Genomic DNA, 20971 nt, shown 5'->3' on the forward strand with positions numbered 1-20971 from the left:
CCGGTAAGGGAGTTCAGAGCGGGGCCGCGCGGCGGCCCCGCTCTGAACCGCAGCGGTCCCGGGTGCCACTTGTAGCCCGGGACCGCTGGTATTAGCGGGCACGGTCCGATCGCCGTGCCCGCTAATACAGTAATCGGATGCAGCTGTCAAACATGACAGCTGCATCCGATTACCGGACGCAGCATCATCCCTGGTGTCTAGTGGGGAGATCGCTCCTCCGGGATGTTATCCCGGAGGAGCGATCTCCGTAACTGAAGCCGGCCGGGGACCGCTCCAAGATGGCGCCGTCCCGGGCTCGGCACTCGTTTGTTTCCGGCTGCAGCAGCCGAAAGCAAACGAGTGCCGATCTCCTGGATCTCTGCAGCATATCTATGCTGCAGAGATCTCTATGAGAGATCAAAGCACTTATACTAGAAGTCCCCCAGGGGAGGAATAACCCTAACCCCAGGGGGGAATAACCCTAACCCCAGGGGAGGAATAACCCTAACCCCAGGGGAAGAATAACCCTAACCCCAGGGGAGGAATAACCCTAACCCCAGGGGAGGAATAACCCTAACCCCAGGGGGGCTTCTAGTATAAGTGTAAAAGTTAAAAAAAAAAGTATTGTTATTAGTAAAAAAGCCCCCTCCCCTAATAAAAGTCAGAATCACCCCCCTTTTCCCAGGTTATAAATAAAAGTAAATAAATAAATAAACATGTTACCCATGTTTACCCAACCCACGGGATCACTAGATCATCCAAGCAGCCCATAAAGCAGACGTGTCAAACTGCGGCCCTCCAGCTGTTTAAAAACTACAATTCCCATCATGCCTGGAAAGCCAAAGTTTTAGCTTTAGCTGTCCAGGCATGATGGGAATTGTAGTTGTGAAACACCTGGAGGGCCTGAGTTTGACACCCCTGCCATGAAGGATAGCGGGGGGCTGCTGCCTCCTATTCCATGGAGCGATGGCAGCAGATCGCTGCTATCACAGTTGTTTGTCTTTTAACATTTTGAAAGACAAATGACTACAGCGGTCAGCCGACATCGTTCATGTCAGCTGATCATTGCCTTCTATTACATAGGATGATTATTGGATGTAAATCTTACTGTTCTCGTCCTCCTGTGTAGCCGTATCCCCCGCCCTCCTCCTGCGTAGCCGTATCCCCCGCACTCCTCCTGCGTAGCCGTATCCCCCGCCCTCCTCCTGTGTAGCCGTATCCCCCGCCCTCCTCCTGTGTAGCCGTATCCCCCGCCCTCCTCCTGTGTAGCCATATCCCCCGCCCTCCTCCTGTGTAGCCGTATCCCCCGCCCTCCTCCTGTGTAGCCGTATCCCCCGCCCTCCTCCTGTGTAGCCGTATCCCCCGCCCTCCTCCTGTGTAGCCATATCCCCCGCCCTCCTCCTGTGTAGCCGTATCCCCCGCCCTCCTCCTGTGTAGCCGTATCCCCCGCCCTCCTCCTGTGTAGCCATATCCCCCCGCCCTCCTCCTGTGTAGCCGTATCCCCCGCCCTCCTGTGTAGCCCTATCCCCCGCCCTCCTGTGTAGCCGTATCCCCCGGCCTGCTGTGTAGCCGTATCCCCCGCCCTCCTCCTGCGTAGCCGTATCCCCCGCCCTCCTCCTGTGTAGCCGTATCCCCCGCCCTCCTCCTGTGTAGCCGTATCCCCCGCCCTCCTCCTGTGTAGCCATATCCCCCGCCCTCCTCCTGTGTAGCCATATCCCCCGCCCTCCTCCTGTGTAGCCGTATCCCCCGCCCTCCTCCTGTGTAGCCGTATCCCCCGCCCTCCTCCTGTGTAGCCATATCCCCCGCCCTCCTCCTGTGTAGCCATATCCCCCGCCCTCCTCCTGTGTAGCCGTATCCCCCGCCCTCCTGTGTAGCCGTATCCCCCGCCCTCCTGTGTAGCCGTATCCCCCGGCCTGCTGTGTAGCCGTATCCCCCGCCCTCCTCCTGTGTAGCCGTATCCCCCGCCCTCCTCCTGTGTAGCCGTATCCCCCGCCCTCCTCCTGTGTAGCCATATCCCCCGCCCTCCTCCTGTGTAGCCGTATCCCCCGCCCTCCTCCTGTGTAGCCGTATCCCCCGCCCTCCTCCTGTGTAGCCATATCCCCCGCCCTCCTCCTGTGTAGCCGTATCCCCCGCCCTCCTGTGTAGCCGTATCCCCCGCCCTCCTGTGTAGCCGTATCCCCCGGCCTGCTGTGTAGCCGTATCCCCCGCCCTCCTCCTGCGTAGCCGTATCCCCCGCCCTCCTCCTGTGTAGCCGTATCCCCCGCCCTCCTCCTGTGTAGCCGTATCCCCCGCCCTCCTCCTGTGTAGCCATATCCCCCGCCCTCCTCCTGTGTAGCCGTATCCCCCGCCCTCCTCCTGTGTAGCCGTATCCCCCGCCCTCCTCCTGTGTAGCCGTATCCCCCGCCCTCCTCCTGTGTAGCCGTATCCCCCGCCCTCCTCCTGTGTAGCCGTATCCCCCGCCCTCCTCCTGTGTAGCCATATCCCCCGCCCTCCTCCTGTGTAGCCATATCCCCCGCCCTCCTCCTGTGTAGCCGTATCCCCCGCCCTCCTCCTGTGTAGCCGTATCCCCCGCCCTCCTCCTGTGTAGCCATATCCCCCGCCCTCCTCCTGTGTAGCCGTATCCCCCGCCCTCCTGTGTAGCCGTATCCCCCGGCCTGCTGTGTAGCCGTATCCCCCGCCCTCCTCCTGTGTAGCCGTATCCCCCGCCCTCCTCCTGTGTAGCCGTATCCCCCGCCCTCCTCCTGTGTAGCCGTATCCCCCCCCTCCTCCTGTGTAGCCGTATCCCCCGCCCTCCTCCTGTGTAGCCGTATCCCCCGCCCTCCTCCTGTGTAGCCGTATCCCCCCGCCCTCCTCCTGTGTAGCCATATCCCCCGCCCTCCTCCTGTGTAGCCGTATCCCCCGCCCTCCTCCTGTGTAGCCGTATCCCCCGGCCTGCTGTGTAGCCGTATCCCCCGCCCTCCTCCTGTGTAGCCATATCCCCCGCCCTCCTCCTGTGTAGCCATATCCCCCGCCCTCCTCCTGTGTAGCCATAACCCCCGCCCTCCTCCTGTGTAGCCGTATCCCCCGCCCTCCTGTGTAGCCGTATCCCCCGGCCTGCTGTGTAGCCGTATCCCCCGCCCTCCTCCTGTGTAGCCGTATCCCCCCCTCCTCCTGTGTAGCCGTATCCCCCGCCCACCTCCTGTGTAGCCGTATCCCCCGCCCTCCTCCTGTGTAGCCGTATCCCCCGCCCTCCTCCTGTGTAGCCGTATCCCCCGCCCTCCTCCTGTGTAGCCGTATCCCCCGCCCTCCTCCTGTGTAGCCGTATCCCCCGGCCTGCTGTGTAGCCGTATCCCCCGCCCTCCTCCTGTGTAGCCGTATCCCCCGCCCTCCTGTGTAGCCGTATCCCCCGCCCTCCTCCTGTGTAGCCGTATCCCCCGCCCTCCTCCTGTGTAGCCGTATCCCCCGCCCTCCTCCTGTGTAGCCATATCCCCCGCCCTCCTGTGTAGCCGTATCCCCCGCCCTCCTCCTGTGTAGCCGTATCCCCCGCCCTCCTGTGTAGCCGTATCCCCCGCCCTCCTCCTGCGTAGCCGTATCCCCCGACCTCCTCCTGCGTAGCCGTATCCCCCGCCCTCCTCCTGCGTAGCCGTATCCCCCGACCTCCTCCTGTGTAGCCGTATCCCCCGCCCTCCTCCTGTGTAGCCGTATCCCCCGCCCTCCTCCTGTGTAGCCGTATCCCCTCCTCCTCTGTAGTAGCCGTATCCCCCGCCCTCCTCCTGTGTAGCCGTATCCCCCGCCCTCCTCCTGTGTAGCCGTATCCACCGCCCTCCTCCTTTGTAGCCATATCCCCCGCCCTCCTCCTGCGTAGCCGTATCCACCGTCCTCCTGTGTAGCCGTATCCCCCGCCCTCCTCCTGCGTAGCCGTATCCCCCGCCCTCCTCCTGCGTAGCCGTATCCCCCGCCCTCCTCCTGCGTAGCCGTATCCCCCGCCCTCCTCCTGTGTAGCCATATCCCCCGCCCTCCTCCTGTGTAGCCATATCCTCCGCCCTCCTCCTGTGTAGCCGTATCCCCCGCCCTCCTCCTGTGTAGCCGTATCCCCCGCCCTCCTCCTGTGTAGCCGTATCCCCCGCCCTCCTCCTGTGTAGCCGTATCCCCCGCCCTCCTGTGTAGCCGTATCCACCGCCCTCCTCCTTTGTAGCCATATCCCCCGCCCTCCTCCTGCGTAGCCGTATCCCCCGCCCTCCTCCTGTGTAGCCGTATCCCCCGCCCTCCTGTGTAGCCGTATCCCCCGCCCTCCTCCTGCGTAGCCGTATCCCCCGACCTCCTCCTGTGTAGCCATATCCCCCGCCCTCCTCCTGTGTAGCCGTATCCCCCGCCCTCCTCCTGTGTAGCCGTATCCCCCGCCCTCCTCCTGTGTAGCCGTATCCCCCGCCCTCCTCCTGTGTAGCCGTATCCCCCGCCCTCCTCCTGTGTAGCCATATCCCCCCCTCCTCCTGTGTAGCCGTATCCCCCGCCCTCCTCCTGTGTAGCCGTATCCCCCGCCCTCCTCCTGTGTAGCCGTATCCCCCCTCCTCCTGTGTAGCCGTATCCCCACTCCTCCTGTGTAGCCGTATCCCCCGCCCTCCTCTTGTGTAGCCCTATCCCCCGCCCTCCTGTGTAGCCATATCCCCCGCCCTCCTTTTGTGTAGCTGTATCCCCCGCCCTCCTCTTGTGTAGCCGTATCCCCCGCCCTTCTGTGTAGCCGTATCCCCCGCCCTCCTGTGTAGCCATATCCCCCGCCCTCCTGTGTAGCCATATCCCCCGCCCTTCTCTTGTGTAGCTGTATCCCCCGCCCTCCTCTTGTGTAGCTGTATCCCCCGCCCTCCTCTTGTGTAGCCCTATCCCCCGCCCTCCTGTGTAGCCATATCCCCTGCCCTCCTGTGTAGCCATATCCCCCGCCCTCCTGTGTAGCCATATCCCCCGCCCTCCTCTTGTGTAGCTGTATCCCCCGCCCTCCTCTTGTGTAGCTGTATCCCCCGCCCTCCTCTTGTGTAGCGGTATTCCCCGCCCTCCTCTTGTGTAGCCCTATCCCCCGCCCTCCTGTGTAGCCGTATCCCCACTCCTCCTGTGTAGCCGTATCCCCCGCCCTCCTCTTGTGTAGCCCTATCCCCCGCCCTCCTGTGTAGCCATATCCCCCGCCCTCCTCTTGTGTAGCTGTATCCCCCGCCCTCCTCCTGTGTAGCCGTATCCCCCGCCCTCCTGTGTAGCCCTATCCCCCGCCCTCCTCCTTTGTAGCCATATCCCCCGCCCTCCTGTGTAGCCATATCCCCTATCCATAGTTGTCCTTGTGTATACTTAGGTACTGGTTTGTGATAAGCTGCTGTCAGTGATGTCTGGCTCACAGGAGGCAGAGTTTTTGTTAGTCAGGAGGAGGGACTTAGAGCGTCTGACTACTGAAGTGATGCAAGTGAAGGAATTTCTGCCCCGGATCCTCAACCAAGATCTGCTGGAGACAGTACAACGTCTGGAGGTGGCGGAGAGCGGTGAGTGACCTCCATCATGTCCATGCCCTAGGACTCTGAGCCTCCTGCCCTGAGTGTCACGTTCATCCAGTCTTTTACCAGAGCATAGTGCACAGCTGCCCTTCTTCTGGGGTCCTGTCCCACATACTATGCTATTCACTTATCCTCTATAGATGATGGTATTGTGTGAGGTGCTTCTCACCTCCAGTCCTCATGGCCACCAACAGGTGATATCATTATACCCATCAGGTAGTATAACAGGTGATATATAATTATACCCATCAGGTAGTATCACAGGTGATATCATTATACCCATCAGGTAGTATCACAGGTGATATCATTATACCCATCAGGTAGTATCACAGGTGATATCATTATACCCATCAGGTAGTATCACAGGTGATATCATTATACCCATCAGGTAGTATCACAGGTGATATCATACCCATCAGGTAGTATCACAGGTGATATATTATTATACCCATCAGGTAGTATCACAGGTGATATCATTATACCCATCAGGTAGTATCACAGGTGATATCATTATACCCATCAGGTAGTATCACAGGTGATATCATTATACCCATCAGGTAGTATCACAGCTGATATATAATTATACTCATCAGGTAGTATCACAGGTGATATATAATGATACCCATCAGGTAGTATCACAGGTGATATATAATTATACTCATCAGGTAGTATCACAGGTGATATCATTATACCCATCAGGTAGTATCACAGGTGATATATAATTATACTCATCAGGTAGTATCACAGCTGATATATAATTATACTCATCAGGTAGTATCACAGCTGATATATAATTATACTCATCAGGTAGTATCACAGGTGATATCATTATACTCATCAGGTAGTATCACAGGTGATATATAATTATACCCATCAGGTAGTATCACAGGTGATATATAATTATACTCATCAGGTAGTATCACAGGTGATATCATTATACCCATCGGGTAGTATAACAGGTGATATATAATTATACCCATCAGGTAGTATCACAGGTGATATCATTATACCCATCAGGTAGTATCACAGGTGATATCATTATACCCATCAGGTAGTATCACAGGTGATATCATTATACCCATCAGGTAGTATCACAGGTGATATCATTATACCCATCAGGTAGTATCACAGGTGATATATTATTATACCCATCAGGTAGTATCACAGGTGATATCATTATACCCATCAGGTAGTATCACAGGTGATATCATTATACCCATCAGGTATTATCACAGGTGATATTATTATACCCATCAGGTAGTATCACAGCTGATATATAATTATACTCATCAGGTAGTATCACAGGTGATATATAATGATACCCATCAGGTAGTATCACAGGTGATATATAATTATACTCATCAGGTAGTATCACAGGTGATATCATTATACCCATCAGGTAGTATCACAGGTGATATATAATTATACTCATCAGGTATTATCACAGCTGATATATAATTATACTCATCAGGTAGTATCACAGGTGATATCATTATACTCATCAGGTAGTATCACAGGTGATATATAATTATACCCATCAGGTAGTATCACAGGTGATATATAATTATACCCATCAGGTAGTATCACAGGTGATATCATTATACCCATCAGGTAGTATCACAGGTGATATCATTATACCCATCAGGTAGTATCACAGGTGATATCATTATACCCATCAGGTATTATCACAGGTGATATCATTATACCCATCAGGTAGTATCACAGCTGATATATAATTATACTCATCAGGTAGTATCACAGGTGATATCATTATACTCATCAGGTAGTATCACAGGTGATATATAATTATACCCATCAGGTAGTATCACAGGTGATATCATTATACCCATCAGGTAGTATCACAGGTGATATCATTATACCCATCAGGTAGTATCACAGGTGATATCATTATACCCATCAGGTATTATCACAGGTGATATCATTATACCCATCAGGTAGTATCACAGGTGATATCATTATACCCAAGTATGGTAGTGACAGTGTACTATATGATGGTGTATTGTATAGTGATGGTGTTGTACTGTATAGTGGTGGGGTGCGCTGTGTGGTGGTGATGGTGTACTTTCTGATAGTGATGGTGTACTTTCTAGTGGTGATGGTGTACTTTCTGGTAGTGATGCTGTACTTTCTGGTAGTGATGGTGTACTTTCTGGTAGTGATGGTGTACTTTCTGGTAGTGATGGTGCACTTTCTGGTAGTGATGGTGTACTTTCTGATAGTGATGGTGTACTTTCTAGTGGTGATGGTGTACTTTCTGGTAGTGATGGTGTACTTTCTGGTAGTGATGGTGTATTTTCTGGTAGTGATGGTGTAATGTATGGTAGTGATGGTGTACTTTCTGGTAGTGATGGTGTACTTTCTGGTAGTAATGGTGTATTTTCTGGTAGTGATGGTGTACTTTCTGGTAGTGATGGTGTAATGTATGGTAGTGATGGTGTACTTTCTGGTAGTGATGGTGTACTTTCTAGTGGTGATGGTGTACTTTCTAGTGGTGATGGTGTACTGTATGGTAGTGATGGTGTACTTTCTAGTGGTGATGGTGTACTGTATGGTAGTGATGGTGTACTTTCTGGTGGTGATGGTGTACTTTCTGGTAGTGATGGTGTACTTTCTGGTGGTGATGGTGTACTTTCTGGTAGTGATGGTGTAATGTATGGTAGTGATGGTGTACTTTCTGGTGGTGATGGTGTACTTTCTGGTGGTGATGGTGTAATGTATGGTAGTGATGGTGTACTTTCTGGTGGTGATGGTGTACTTTCTGGTAGTGATGGTGTACTTTCTGGTAGTGATGGTGTACTTTCTGGTGGTGATGGTGTACTTTCTGGTAGTGATGGTGTACTTTCTGGTAGTGATGGTGTACTTTCTAGTGGTGATGGTGTACTGTATGGTAGTGATGGTGTACTTTCTGGTAGTGATGGTGTACTTTCTGGTGGTGATGGTGTAATGTATGGTAGTGATGGTGTACTTTCTGGTAGTGATGGTGTATTTTCTGGTAGTGATGGTGTACTTTCTGGTAGTGATGGTGTACTTTCTGGTGGTGATGGTGTACTTTCTGGTAGTGATGGTGTACTTTCTGGTGGTGATGGTGTACTTTCTGGTAGTGATGGTGTACTGTAAAGTGGTGGGGTGCGCTGTATGGTGATGATGGTGTACTGTAAGGTAGTGTTGGTGTAGTGTAAAGTGGTGGGGTGTACTGTATGGTGATAATGGTGTACTGTAAGGTAGTGTTGGTGTAGTGTATGGTGGTGACGGTGTACTGTAAGGTGGTGGTAATGTATTGTATGGTGGTGACTGTTTACCGTCTCTATGGTTGTGGGCTCTTCTTTCTATCGTTGTGGGGTACAAAGTCTCTATGGTGGTGGGGTATATGGTGTCTGTGGGGGTAATAGTGTTTCATATTATGACCTGCATTTGTATTTTGGACATGTTGTGACCACACGGCTCTGCCTGCTTTGTCTTTCTTTCCTTAGCTCTGGAGGAGAGAGAACTGGACTGTGAACATATGAAAGCTCGATTACAGACAGCCCAGAGTGAATTCATAAGAGCAAAAGATGTAATGACCCTAACAAAGGCTGTCCTCCATGCCGGGTGTGAAGTGTTTGGCATGATGTGGCTGTGGGATGTGTGAGAGGATATGGGGTGTGTGGCAGGATGTGGAGCTGGTGTCAGGCCGGTGTGTGGAGCTGATGTCAGGCCGGTGTGGCAGGATGTGGAGCTGGTGTCAGGCTGGTGTGTAGAGCTGGTGTCAGGCCGGTGTGTGGAGCTGGTGTCAGGCCAGTGTGTGGCAGGATGTGGAGCTGGTGTCAGGCCGGTGTGTGGCAGGATGTGGAGCTGGTGTCAGGCCGGTGTGTGGAGCTGGTGTCAGGCCGGTGTGGCAGGATTTGGAGCTGGTGTCAGGCTGGTGTGTGGCAGGATGTGGAGCTGGTGTCAGGCTGGTGTGTGGCAGGATGTGGAGCTGGTGTCAGGCTGGTGTGTGGAGCTGGTGTCAGGCCGGTGTGTGGAGCTGGTGTAAGGCCGGTGTGGGGCAGCATGTGGAGCTGGTGTCAGGCCGGTGTGTGGCAGCATGTGGAGCTGGTGTCAGGCCACTGTGTGGCAGGATGTGGAGCTGGTGTCATGCCGGTGTGTGGCAGCATGTGGAGCTGGTGTCAGGACGGTGTGTGGCAGGATGTGGAGCTGGTGTCAGGCCGGTGTGTGGCAGGATGTGGAGCTGGTGTCAGGCCGCTGTGTGGCAGGATGTGGAGCTGGTGTCAGGCCGCTGTGTGGCAGGATGTGGAGCTGGTGTCAGGCCGGTGTGTGGCAGCATGTGGAGCTGGTGTCAGGCCGGTGTGTGGCAGGATGTGGAGCTGGTGTCAGGCTGGTGTGTGGAGCTGGTGTCAGGCCGGTGTGTGGCAGGATGTGGAGCTGCTGTCAGGCCGATGTGTGGCAGGATGTGGAGCTGGTGTCAGGCCGGTGTGTGGAGCTGGTGTAAGGCCGGTGTGGGGCAGCATGTGGAGCTGGTGTCAGGCCGGTGTGTGGCAGGATGTGGTGCTGGTGTCAGGCCGGTGTGTGGCAGGATGTGGAGCTGGTGTCATGCCGGTGTGTGGCAGCATGTGGAGCTGGTGTCAGGACGGTGTGTGGCAGCATGTGGAGCTGGTGTCAGGCCGGTGTGTGGCAGGATGTGGAGCTGGTGTCAGGCCGCTGTGTGGCAGGATGTGGAGCTGGTGTCAGGCCGCTGTGTGGCAGGATGTGGAGCTGGTGTCAGGCCACTGTGTGGCAGGATGTGGAGCTGGTGTCAGGCCGGTGTGTGGCAGCATGTGGAGCTGGTGTCAGGCCGGTGTGTGGCAGGATGTGGAGCTGGTGTCAGGCCGGTGTGGCAGGATGTGGAGCTGGTGGCAGGATGTGGAGCAGGTGTCAGGCCGCTGTGTGGCAGCATGTGGAGCTGTTGTCAGGTCGGTGTGTGGCAGCATGTGGAGCTGCTGTCAGGCCGGTGTGTGGCAGGATGTGGAGCTGGTGTCAGGCCGTTGTGTGGAGCTGGTGTCAGGCCGCTGTGTGGCAGGATGCGGAGCTGGTGTCAGGCCGCTGTGTGGCAGGATGTGGAGCTGGTGTCAGGCGAATGTGTGGCAGGATGTGGAGCTGGTGTCAGGCCGGTGTGTGGCAGGATGTGGAGCTGGTGTCAGGCCGCTGTGTGGCAGGATGTGGAGCTGGTGTCAGGCCGGTGTGTGGCAGGATGTGGAGCTGGTGTCAAACCGGTGTGGCAGGATGTGGAGCTGGTGTCAGGCCGGTGTGTGACAGGATTTGGAGCTGGTGTCAGGCCGCTGTGTGGCAGGATGTGGAGCAGGTGTCAGGCCGCTGTGTGGCAGCATGTGGAGCTGGTGTCAGGCCGGTGTGTGGCAGCATGTGGAGCTGGTGTCAGGCCGGTGTGTGGCAGGATGTGGAGCTGGTGTCAGGCCGGTGTGTGGCAGCATGTGGAGCTGGTGTCAGGCCGCTGTGTGGCAGGATGTGGAGCTGGTGTCAGGCCTCTGTGTGGCAGGATGTGGAGCTGGTGTCAGGCCGCTGTGTGGCAGCATGTGAAGCTGGTGTCAGGCCGGTGTGTGGCAGCATGTGGAGCTGGTGTCAGGCCGGTGTGTGGCAGCATGTGGAGCTGGTGTCAGGCCGGTGTGTGGCAGGATGTGGAGCTGGTGTCAGGCCGGTGTGTGGCAGGATGTGGAGCTGGTGTCAGGCCGGTGTGTGGCAGCATGTGGAGCTGGTGTCAGGCCGGTGTGTGGCAGCATGTGGAGCTGGTGTCAGGCCGGTGTGTGGCAGCATGTGGAGCTGGTGTCAGGCCGCTGTGTGGCAGGATGTGGAGCTGGTGTCAGGCCGCTGTGTGGCAGGATGTGGAGCTGGTGTCAGGCCGGTGTGTGGCAGGATGTGGAGCTGGTGTCAGGCTGGTGTGTGGCAGCATGTGGAGCTGGTGTCAGGCCGGTGTGTGGCAGGATGTGGAGCTGGTGTCAGGCCGGTATGTGGCAGGATGTGGAGCTGGTGTCAGGCCGCTGTGTGGCAGCATGTGGAGCTGGTGTCAGGCCGGTGTGTGGCAGGATGTGGAGCTGGTGTCAGGCCGGTGTGTGGCAGGATGTGGAGCTGGTGTCAGGCCGGTGTGTGGTAGGATGTGGAGCTGGTGTCAGGCCGGTGTGTGGCAGCATGTGGAGCTGGTGGCAGGATGTGGAGCTGGTGTCAGGCCGCTGTGTGGCAGGATATGGATCTGGTGTCAGGCCGGTGTGTGGCAGGATGTGGAGCTGGTGTCAGGCCGCTGTGTGGCAGCATGTGGAGCTGGTGTCAGGCCGGTGTGTGACAGGATGTGGAGCTGGTGTCAGGCCGGTGTGTGGCAGGATGTGGAGCTGGTGTCAGGCCGCTGTGTGGCAGGATATGGATCTGGTGTCAGGCCGGTGTGTGGCAGGATGTGGAGCTGGTGTCAGGCCGCTGTGTGGCAGGATGTGGAGCTGGTGTCAGGCCGCTGTGTGGCAGGATGTGGAGCTGGTGTCAGGCAGGTATGTGGCAGGATGTGGAGCTGGTGTCAGGCCGGTGTATGGCAGGATGTGGAGCTGGTGTCAGGCCGCTGTGTGGCAGCATGTGAAGCTGGTGTCAGGCCGGTGTGTGGCAGCATGTGGAGCTGGTGTCAGGCCGGTGTGTGGCAGCATGTGGAGCTGGTGTCAGGCCGGTGTGTGGCAGGATGTGGAGCTGGTGTCAGGCCGGTGTGTGGCAGGATGTGGAGCTGGTGTCAGGCCGGTGTGTGGCAGCATGTGGAGCTGGTGTCAGGCCGGTGTGTGGCAGCATGTGGAGCTGGTGTCAGGCCGGTGTGTGGCAGCATGTGGAGCTGGTGTCAGGCCGCTGTGTGGCAGGATGTGGAGCTGGTGTCAGGCCTCTGTGTGGCAGGATGTGGAGCTGGTGTCAGGCCGGTGTGTGGCAGGATGTGGAGCTGGTGTCAGGCCGGTGTGTGGCAGCATGTGGAGCTGGTGTCAGGCCGGTGTGTGGCAGGATGTGGAGCTGGTGTCAGGCCGGTATGTGGCAGGATGTGGAGCTGGTGTCAGGCCGCTGTGTGGCAGCATGTGGAGCTGGTGTCAGGCCGGTGTGTGGCAGGATGTGGAGCTGGTGTCAGGCCGGTGTGTGGCAGGATGTGGAGCTGGTGTCAGGCCGGTGTGTGGCAGGATGTGGAGCTGGTGTCAGGCCGGTGTGTGGCAGCATGTGGAGCTGGTGGCAGGATGTGGAGCTGGTGTCAGGCCGCTGTGTGGCAGGATATGGATCTGGTGTCAGGCCGGTGTGTGGCAGGATGTGGAGCTGGTGTCAGGCCGCTGTGTGGCAGCATGTGGAGCTGGTGTCAGGCCGGTGTGTGACAGGATGTGGAGCTGGTGTCAGGCCGGTGTGTGGCAGGATGTGGAGCTGGTGTCAGGCCGCTGTGTGGCAGGATATGGATCTGGTGTCAGGCCGGTGTGTGGCAGGATGTGGAGCTGGTGTCAGGCCGGTGTGTGACAGGATGTGGAGCTGGTGTCAGGCCGGTGTGTGGCAGGATGTGGAGCTGGTGTCAGGCCGCTGTGTGGCAGGATATGGATCTGGTGTCAGGCCGCTGTGTGGCAGCATGTGGAGGTGGTGTCAGGCCGCTGTGTGGCAGGATGTGGAGCTGGTGTCAGGCCGCTGTGTGGCAGGATGTGGAGCTGGTGTCAGGCAGGTATGTGGCAGGATGTGGAGCTGGTGTCAGGCCGGTGTATGGCAGGTGTTTTATGACATTTTTGGGGTGTTGGGGATCCTTGGGTTCATGTTTTTGTCCTTATCTGTGCAGGAGAACCTCGCTCTTCTTCTTCAGCTCATTCAACTACGAAATCATTCAGTCCAGCAGGTTGACTTTTGCACTCACATGGGGTCTGCACTGTGCACATTATTGTGGGGAGTCTCTATTAGGGAGGAGACGGTGAGGAGCATTCTGGGAATGGTGAGTGATGAGGATGATACTCATATTGGTTTGGGATTGTGGGGGTGGGGATCACCCATTTTATAAAGGGTAGAAGAAGCAAGGAGGTGACAGGAGCGCCCCCTGCTGTGTGTAGTCGTAACAGTGGTGGCTCCTCTTGTTCTGTTGGGCAGGAAAAGACCACAGAGTTCTTCAGCTTGGCCGCCCAGACTGTGAGCAGCTTTGTGGAGTCCGTCGCTGTCAGTCAGGATGAGGACCCAGAGGAAAGTTGCTTTGTTCTTGGTCTGGCCGGTACCATCACAAGTGAGTTATGTAATAGGCCTGAGCACCGTGAGAATGCTTATTACTATATTACCTCCCTATTAGTCAGGAGATAAATCACACAACTCTGCACTACTGCAAGGGGTTACACAGCTCTGCACTACTGCAAGGCGTTACACATCTCTGCACTACTGCGAGGGGTTACACAGCTCTGCACTACTGCAAGGGGTTACACATCTCTGCACTACTGCAAGGGGTTACACAGCTCTGCACTACTGTGGGGGGGGGGGGGGGTTACACAGCTTTGCACTACTGCGAGGGGTTACACAGCTCTGCACTACTGCGAGGGGTTACACAGCTCTGCACTACTGCAAGAGGTTACACAGCTCTGCACTACTGCAAGGGGTTACACATCTCTGCACTACTGCAAGGGGTTACACATCTCTGCACTACTGCAAGGGGTTACACAGCTCTGCACTACTGCAAGGGGTTACACAGCTCTGCACTACTGCAAGGGGTTACACAGCTCTGCACTACTGCAAGGGGTTACACAGCTCTGCACTACTGCAAGGGGTTACACAGCTCTGCACTACTGCAAGGGCTTACACAGCTCTGCACTACTGGGGGGGGGGTTACACAGCTTTGCACTACTGCGAGGGGTGACACAGCTCTGCACTACTGCGAGGGGTTACACAGCTCTGCACTACTGCGAGGGGTTACACAGCTTTGCACTACTGCGAGGGGTGACACAGCTCTGCACTACTGCGAGGGGTTACACAGCTCTGCACTACTGCGAGGGGTTACACAGCTTTGCACTACTGCGAGGGGTGACACAGCTCTGCACTACTGCGAGGGGTTACACAGCTCTGCACTACTGCGAGGGGTTACACAGCTCTGCACTACTGTGGGGGGTTACACAGCTCTGCACTACTGTGGGGGGTTACACAGCTCTGCACTACTGTGGGGGGGTCACACAGCTCTGCACTACTGTGGGGGGGTTACACAGCTCTGCACTACTGTGGGGGGGTTACACAGCTCTGCACTACTGCGAGGGGTTACCCAGCTCTGCACTACTGCGAGGGGTTACACAGCTCTGCACTACTGCAAGGGGTTACACAGCTCTGCACTACTGCTAGGGGTTACACAGCTCTGCACTACTGTGGGGGGTTACACAGCTCTGCACAACTGCGAGGTGTTACCAAGCTCTGCACTACTGCGAGGGGTTACACAGCTCTGCACTACTGCGAGGGGTTACACAGCTCTGCACTACCGCGAGGGGTTACACAGCTCTGCACTACTGTGGAGGGGGGGGGGGTTACACAGCTCTGCACTACTGTGGGGGGGGGGGGGGGTTACACAGCTCTGCACTACTGTGGGGGGGGGGGGGGTGACACAGCTCTGCACTACTGTGGGGGGTTACACAGTTCTGCACTACTGTGGGGGGGGTCACACAGCTCTGCACTACTGCGAGGGGTTACACACCTCTGAGCTACTGTGGGGGGGGTCACACAGCTCTGCACTACTGCGAGGGGTTACACAGCTCTGCACTACTGCGAGGGGTTACACAGCTCTGCACTACTGCAAGGGGTTACACAGCTCTGCACTACTGTGGGGGGGTTACACAGCTCTGCACTACTGGGGGGGGTTTACACAGCTCTGCACCATTGTGGGGGGTTACACAGCTCTGCACTACTGTGGGGGGTTACACAGCTCTGCACTACTGCGGGGGGGGGGGGGGGGGTTACACAGCTCTGCACTACTGCGGGGGGGGGGGGCGGTTACACAGCTCTTTACCACTGTGGGGTTACACAGCTCTGCACTACTGCGAGAGGTTACACAGCTCTACACTACTGGAAGGGGGTTACACAGCTCTGCACTACTGCGAGAGGTTACACAGCTCTACACTACTGGAAGGGGGTCACACAGCTCTGCACTACTGTGGGGGGTTACACAGCTCTGCACTACTGTGGGGGGTTACACAGCTCTGCACTACTGTGGGGGGTCACAAAGCTCTGCACTTCTGGGGGGGTTAAACAGCACTGCACTACTGTGGGGGGGTCACACAGCTCTGCACTACTGTGGGGGGTTACACAGCTGTGCACTACTGTGGGGGGTCACATAGCTCTGTACTACTGTGGGGGGTTACACAGCTCTGCACTACTGTGGGGGGGTCACACAGCTCTGCACTACTGTGGGGGGGGGTCACACAGCTCTGCACTACTGTGGGGGGTCACATAGCTCTGTACTACTGTGGGGGGTTACACAGCTCTGCACTACTGTGGGGGGGTCACACAGCTCTGCACTACTGTGGGGGGGGTCACACAGCTCTGCACTACTGTGGGGGGTCACACAGCTCTGCACTACTGCGAGAGGTTACACAGCTCTGCACTACTGGAAGGGGAGTTACACAGCTCTGCACTACTGCGAGGGGTTACACAGCTTTGCACTACTGTGCGGGGGTTTACACAGCTCGCTCTGCACTACTGTGGGGGGTTACACAGCTCTGCACTACTGTGGGGGGTTACACAGCTCTTCACTACTGTGGGGGGTCACAAAGCTCTGCACTTCTGGGGGGGGGTTAAACAGCACTGCACTACTGTGGGGGGGTCACACAGCTCTGCACTACTGTGGGGGGGGGTCAAGCAGCTCTGCACTACTGTGGGGGGGGGTCACACAGCTCTGCACTACTGTGGGGGGTCACACAGCTCTGCACTACTGTGGGGGGGGGGGTCAAGCAGCTCTGCACTACTGTGGGGGGGGTCACACAGCTCTGCACTACTGTGGGGGGGTCACACAGCTCTGCACTACTGTGGGGGGGGGGGGGGTCAAGCAGCTCTGCACTACTGTGGGGGGGGGTCACACAGCTCTGCACTACTGTGGGGGGTCACACAGCTCTGCACTACTGCAAGAGGTTACACAGCTCTGCACTACTGGAAGGGGGGTTACACAGCTCTGCACTACTGCGACGGGTTACACAGCTTTGCACTACTGTGCGGGGGTTTACACAGCTCTGCACTACTGTGGGGGGTCACAAAGCTCTGCACTTCTGGGGGGCTTAAACAGCACTTCACTACTGTGGGGGGGGGTCACACAGCTCTGCAATACTGTAGGGGGGGCACACAGCTCTGCACTACTGTGGGGGGGTTACACAGCTTTGCACCACTGTGGGGGGGGGGGGGGGTTACACACAGCTCTGCACTACTGTGGGGGGGTTACACAGCTTTGCACCACTGTGGGGGGGGGGGGGGGTTACACACAGCTCTGCCCTACTGTGGGGGGGTTACACACAGCTCTGCCCTACTGTGGTGGGTTACACTGGATTGCAGATATGTATACATGTTTGCGTGTTGGGTTACATGTATACGTGTGTGGTGGGTTACAAGTATACGTGTGTGTGGTGGGTTACATGTATACGTGTGTGTGTGGTGGGTTACATGTATACGTGTGTGGTGGGTTACATGTATACGTGTGTGCGTGTTGGGTTCCATGTATACGTGTGTGTGGTGGGTTACATGTATACGTGTGTGTGGTGGGTTACATGTATACGTGTGTGTGTGGTGGGTTACATGTATACGTGTGTGTGTGGTGGGTTACATGTATACGTGTGTGTGTGGTGGGTTACATGTATACGTGTGTGTGGTGGGTTACATGTATACGTGTGTGCGTGTTGGGTTACATGCATACGTGTGTGTGTGGTGGGTTACATGTATATGTGTGTGGTGGGTTACATGTATACGTTTGTGTGTAGTGGGTTACATGCATACGTGTGTGTGTGGTGGGTTACATGTATATGTGTGTGGTGGGTTACATGTATACGTTTGTGTGTAGTGGGTTACATGCATAGGTGTGTGTGTGGTTGGTTACATGTATACGTGTGTGGTTGGTTACATGTATACGTTTGTGTGTAGTGGGTTACATGCATACGTGTGTGTGTGGTGGGTTACATGTATATGTGTGTGGTGGGTTACATGTATACGTTTGTGTGTAGTGGGTTACATGCATAGGTGTGTGTGTGGTTGGTTACATGTATACGTGTGTGGTTGGTTACATGTATACGTTTGTGTGTAGTGGGTTACATGCATACGTGTGTGTGTGGTGGGTTACATGTATATGTGTGTGGTTGGTTACATGTATACGTTTGTGTGTAGTGGGTTACATGTATACGTGTGTGTGTTTGGTTGGGTTACATGTATACATGTGTGCGTGTTGGGTTACATGCATACGTGTGTGTGTGTGTGGTTGGTTACATGTATACGTTTGTGTGTAGTGGGTTACATGTATACGTGTGTGTGTTTGGTTGGGTTACATGTATACATGTGTGCGTGTTGGGTTACATGCATACGTGTGTGTGTGTGGTTGGTTACATGTATACGTGTGTGTGTAGTGGGTTACGTGTATACATGTGTGTGTGTTGTTGGTTACATGCATACGTGTGTGTGTGTGTGTGGTGGGTTACATGTATACGTGTGTGTGTGGTTTGTTACATGTATACATGTGTGCGTGTTGGGTTAAATGCATACGTGTGTGTGTGGTTGGTTACATGTATACGTTTGTGTGTAGTGGGTTACATGTATACGTGTGTGTTTGGTTGGGTTACATGTCTACATGTGTGCGTGTTGGGTTACATGCATACGTGTGTGTGTGGTTGGTTACATGTATACGTTTGTGTGTAGTGGGTTACATGTATACGTGTGTGTGTGTTGTTGGTTACATGTATACGTGTGTGGTGGGTTAGATGTATACGTGTGTGTGTGGTGGGTTACATGTATACGTGTGTGTGTTGTGGGTAACGTGTGGTGGGTTAGATGTATACGTGTGTGTGGTGGGTTACATATATACATATGTGTGGTGGGTTACATGTATACGTGTGTGTGGTGGGTTACATATATATGGGTGTGTGTGGTCGGTTGCATGTATACGTGTGTGTGTGTGGTGGGTTACATGTATACGTGTGTGTGTGTGTGGTGGGTTACATGTATACGTGTGTGTGTGTGTGTGTGTGTGGTGGGTTACATGTATACGTGTGTGTGTGTAGTGGGTTACATGTATACGTGTGTGTGTGGTGGGTTACATGTATATGTGTGTGTGGTGGGTTACATTTATACGTGTGTGTGGTGGGTTACATGTATACGCGTGTGTGTTGTGGTTAACGTGTGGTGGGTTACATGTATGTTTGTGTGTGGTGGGTTACATGTATACGGGGGGGTGTTGTGGGTAACGTGTGGTGGGTTACATGTATACGTGTGTGTGTGGTTGGTTACATGTATACATGTGTGTATGTGTGGTGGGTTACATGTATACGTGTGTGTGTGTGTGTGTGGTGGGTTACATGTATACGTGTGTGTGGTGGGTTACATTTATACGTGTGTGTGGTTGGTTACATGTATACATGTGTGTGTGTGTGTGTGTGTGGTTGGTTACATGTATACGTGTGTGTGGTGGGTTACATGTATACATGTGTGTGTTGTGGGTAACGTGTGGTGGGTTACATGTATGTTTGTGTGTGGTTGGTTACATGTGTGTGGTGGGTAACATGTATACGTGTGTGTGTGGTGGGTTACATGTATACGTGTGTGTGTTGTGGGTATCGTGTGGTGGGTTACATGTATACGTGTGTGTGTGTGGTTGGTTACATGTATACGTGTGTGGTGGGTTACATATATACGTGTATGTGGTGCAGGGCCGTTTTAATACATTGGTGGGCCCAGTGCACAGCCCTCAATAGTGGCCCCCCCCCTTTCCTTACGGCCCATGGTATAATGTACTGAATTTGCCCCCACACTGTATCAAGAGCCCCAATACATACAGTGGTTTCCTTATAACACTATTTCCACCATACAGTGATTACATATTACATAAAAACTGCACTAAACAAAACAGAAAGATATCACCAATGATACCATTACATAATACCGCCACATCATGACCCCTAATACTACAACCCTATAACAGAGTGCAGTTACATCCAGTGACTCACCGGGGGCGTCTTCTCCGATCAGAGTCTGTCACCTTTTCTTTTTCTCTCCATCCAGCCTGGGCCACCTTGAAGTCTTCTCCTGGCTGTGAATCTTCTCTCCAGAATCTGCCAGACAAATATTTTAGGCTCCAACACATACAGTAGTTAGGTCCCTTGTACCCCTATACAGTAGTTACACCCCTCTGTTCCCCTATATAGTTACACCCCTCTGTGCCTCCATAGTTTTAAAGTGTCCCTGTAGTATATAGACCCTCATGTGCTCCTCCAGTTATATACAGCCCTCCTGTGCGCTCCCCCATTAGTATATAGCCCCCCTGTGCATTCTCCCCAGTAGTATATAGCCCCCCTGTGCTTTCCCACAATAGTATATAGCCCCCCTGTGCTTTCCCACAATAGTATATAGCCCCCCTGTGCTCTCCCACAATAGTATATAGCCCCCCTGTGCTCTCCCCCAATAGTATATAGCCCCCCTGTGCTCTCCAATAGTATATAGCCCCCCTATGCTCTCCCACAATAGTATATAGCCCCCTGTGCTCTTACCCCAATAGTATATAGCCCCCCTGTGCTCTACCCAATATATAGCCCCCCTGTGCTCTCCCCCATAGTATATAGACCCCTGTGCTCCCCAATAGTATATAGCCCCCCTGTGCTCCCCAATAGTATAAAGCCCCCTGTTCTCCCCAATAATATATAGCTCCCCTGTGCTCCCCAATAGTATATAGCTCCCCTGTGCTCCCCAATAGTATATAGCCCCCTGTGCTCCCCAATAGTATATAGCTCCCTTGTGCTCCCCAATAGTATATAGCTCCCCTGTGCTCCCCAATAGTATATAGCTCCCCTGTGCTCCCCAATAGTATATAGCTCCCCTGTGCTCGCCCATAGTATATAGCCCCCTGTGCTCCCCCATAGTATATAGCTCCCCTGTGCTCCCCCATAGTATATAGCCCCGTGCTCCCCCATAGTATTTAGCCCCCCTGTGCTCTACACAATATATAGCCCCCCTGTGCTCTCCCCCATAGTATATAGACCCCTGTGCTCCCCAATAGTATATAGCCCCCTGTGCTCCCCAATAGTATAAAGCCCCCTGTGCTCCCCAATAGTATATAGCTCCCCTGTTCTCCCCAATAGTATATAGCTCCCCTGTTCTCCCCAATAGTATATAGCTCCCCTGTGCTCCCCAATAGTATATAGCTCCCCTGTGCTCCCCAATAGTATATAGCTCCCCTGTGCTCCCCAATAGTATATAGCTCCCCTGTGCTCTCCAATAGTATATAGCTTACCTGTGCTCCCCAATAGTATATAGCT

The 20971-nt window shown here is 54.7% G+C and overlaps 1 protein-coding gene across 4 annotated transcripts in view; it reads left to right on the forward strand.

The window, feature by feature from the left end:
• HSF2BP (heat shock transcription factor 2 binding protein) overlaps nucleotides 1–20971 on the forward strand; it is a 156078-nt gene that overhangs the window by 105522 nt on the left and 29585 nt on the right. For 3 of the 4 annotated variants that reach the window (XM_069945043.1, XM_069945047.1, XM_069945045.1), the window contains 4 exons: nucleotides 5294–5477; nucleotides 8981–9063; nucleotides 13300–13449; nucleotides 13602–13731. In XM_069945043.1, the coding sequence (XP_069801144.1) occupies nucleotides 5324–5477; nucleotides 8981–9063; nucleotides 13300–13449; nucleotides 13602–13731 (517 nt within the window). In that variant the 5' untranslated portion in view covers nucleotides 5294–5323. The remainder of the gene's footprint in view (nucleotides 1–5293; nucleotides 5478–8980; nucleotides 9064–13299; nucleotides 13450–13601; nucleotides 13732–20971) is intronic. The other variant, XM_069945046.1, reaches the window with a different exon arrangement.

The sequence above is a fragment of the Dendropsophus ebraccatus genome, chromosome 11 (genome assembly GCF_027789765.1).
Source record: "Dendropsophus ebraccatus isolate aDenEbr1 chromosome 11, aDenEbr1.pat, whole genome shotgun sequence".
Classification (NCBI taxonomy): Eukaryota; Metazoa; Chordata; class Amphibia; order Anura; family Hylidae; genus Dendropsophus; species Dendropsophus ebraccatus.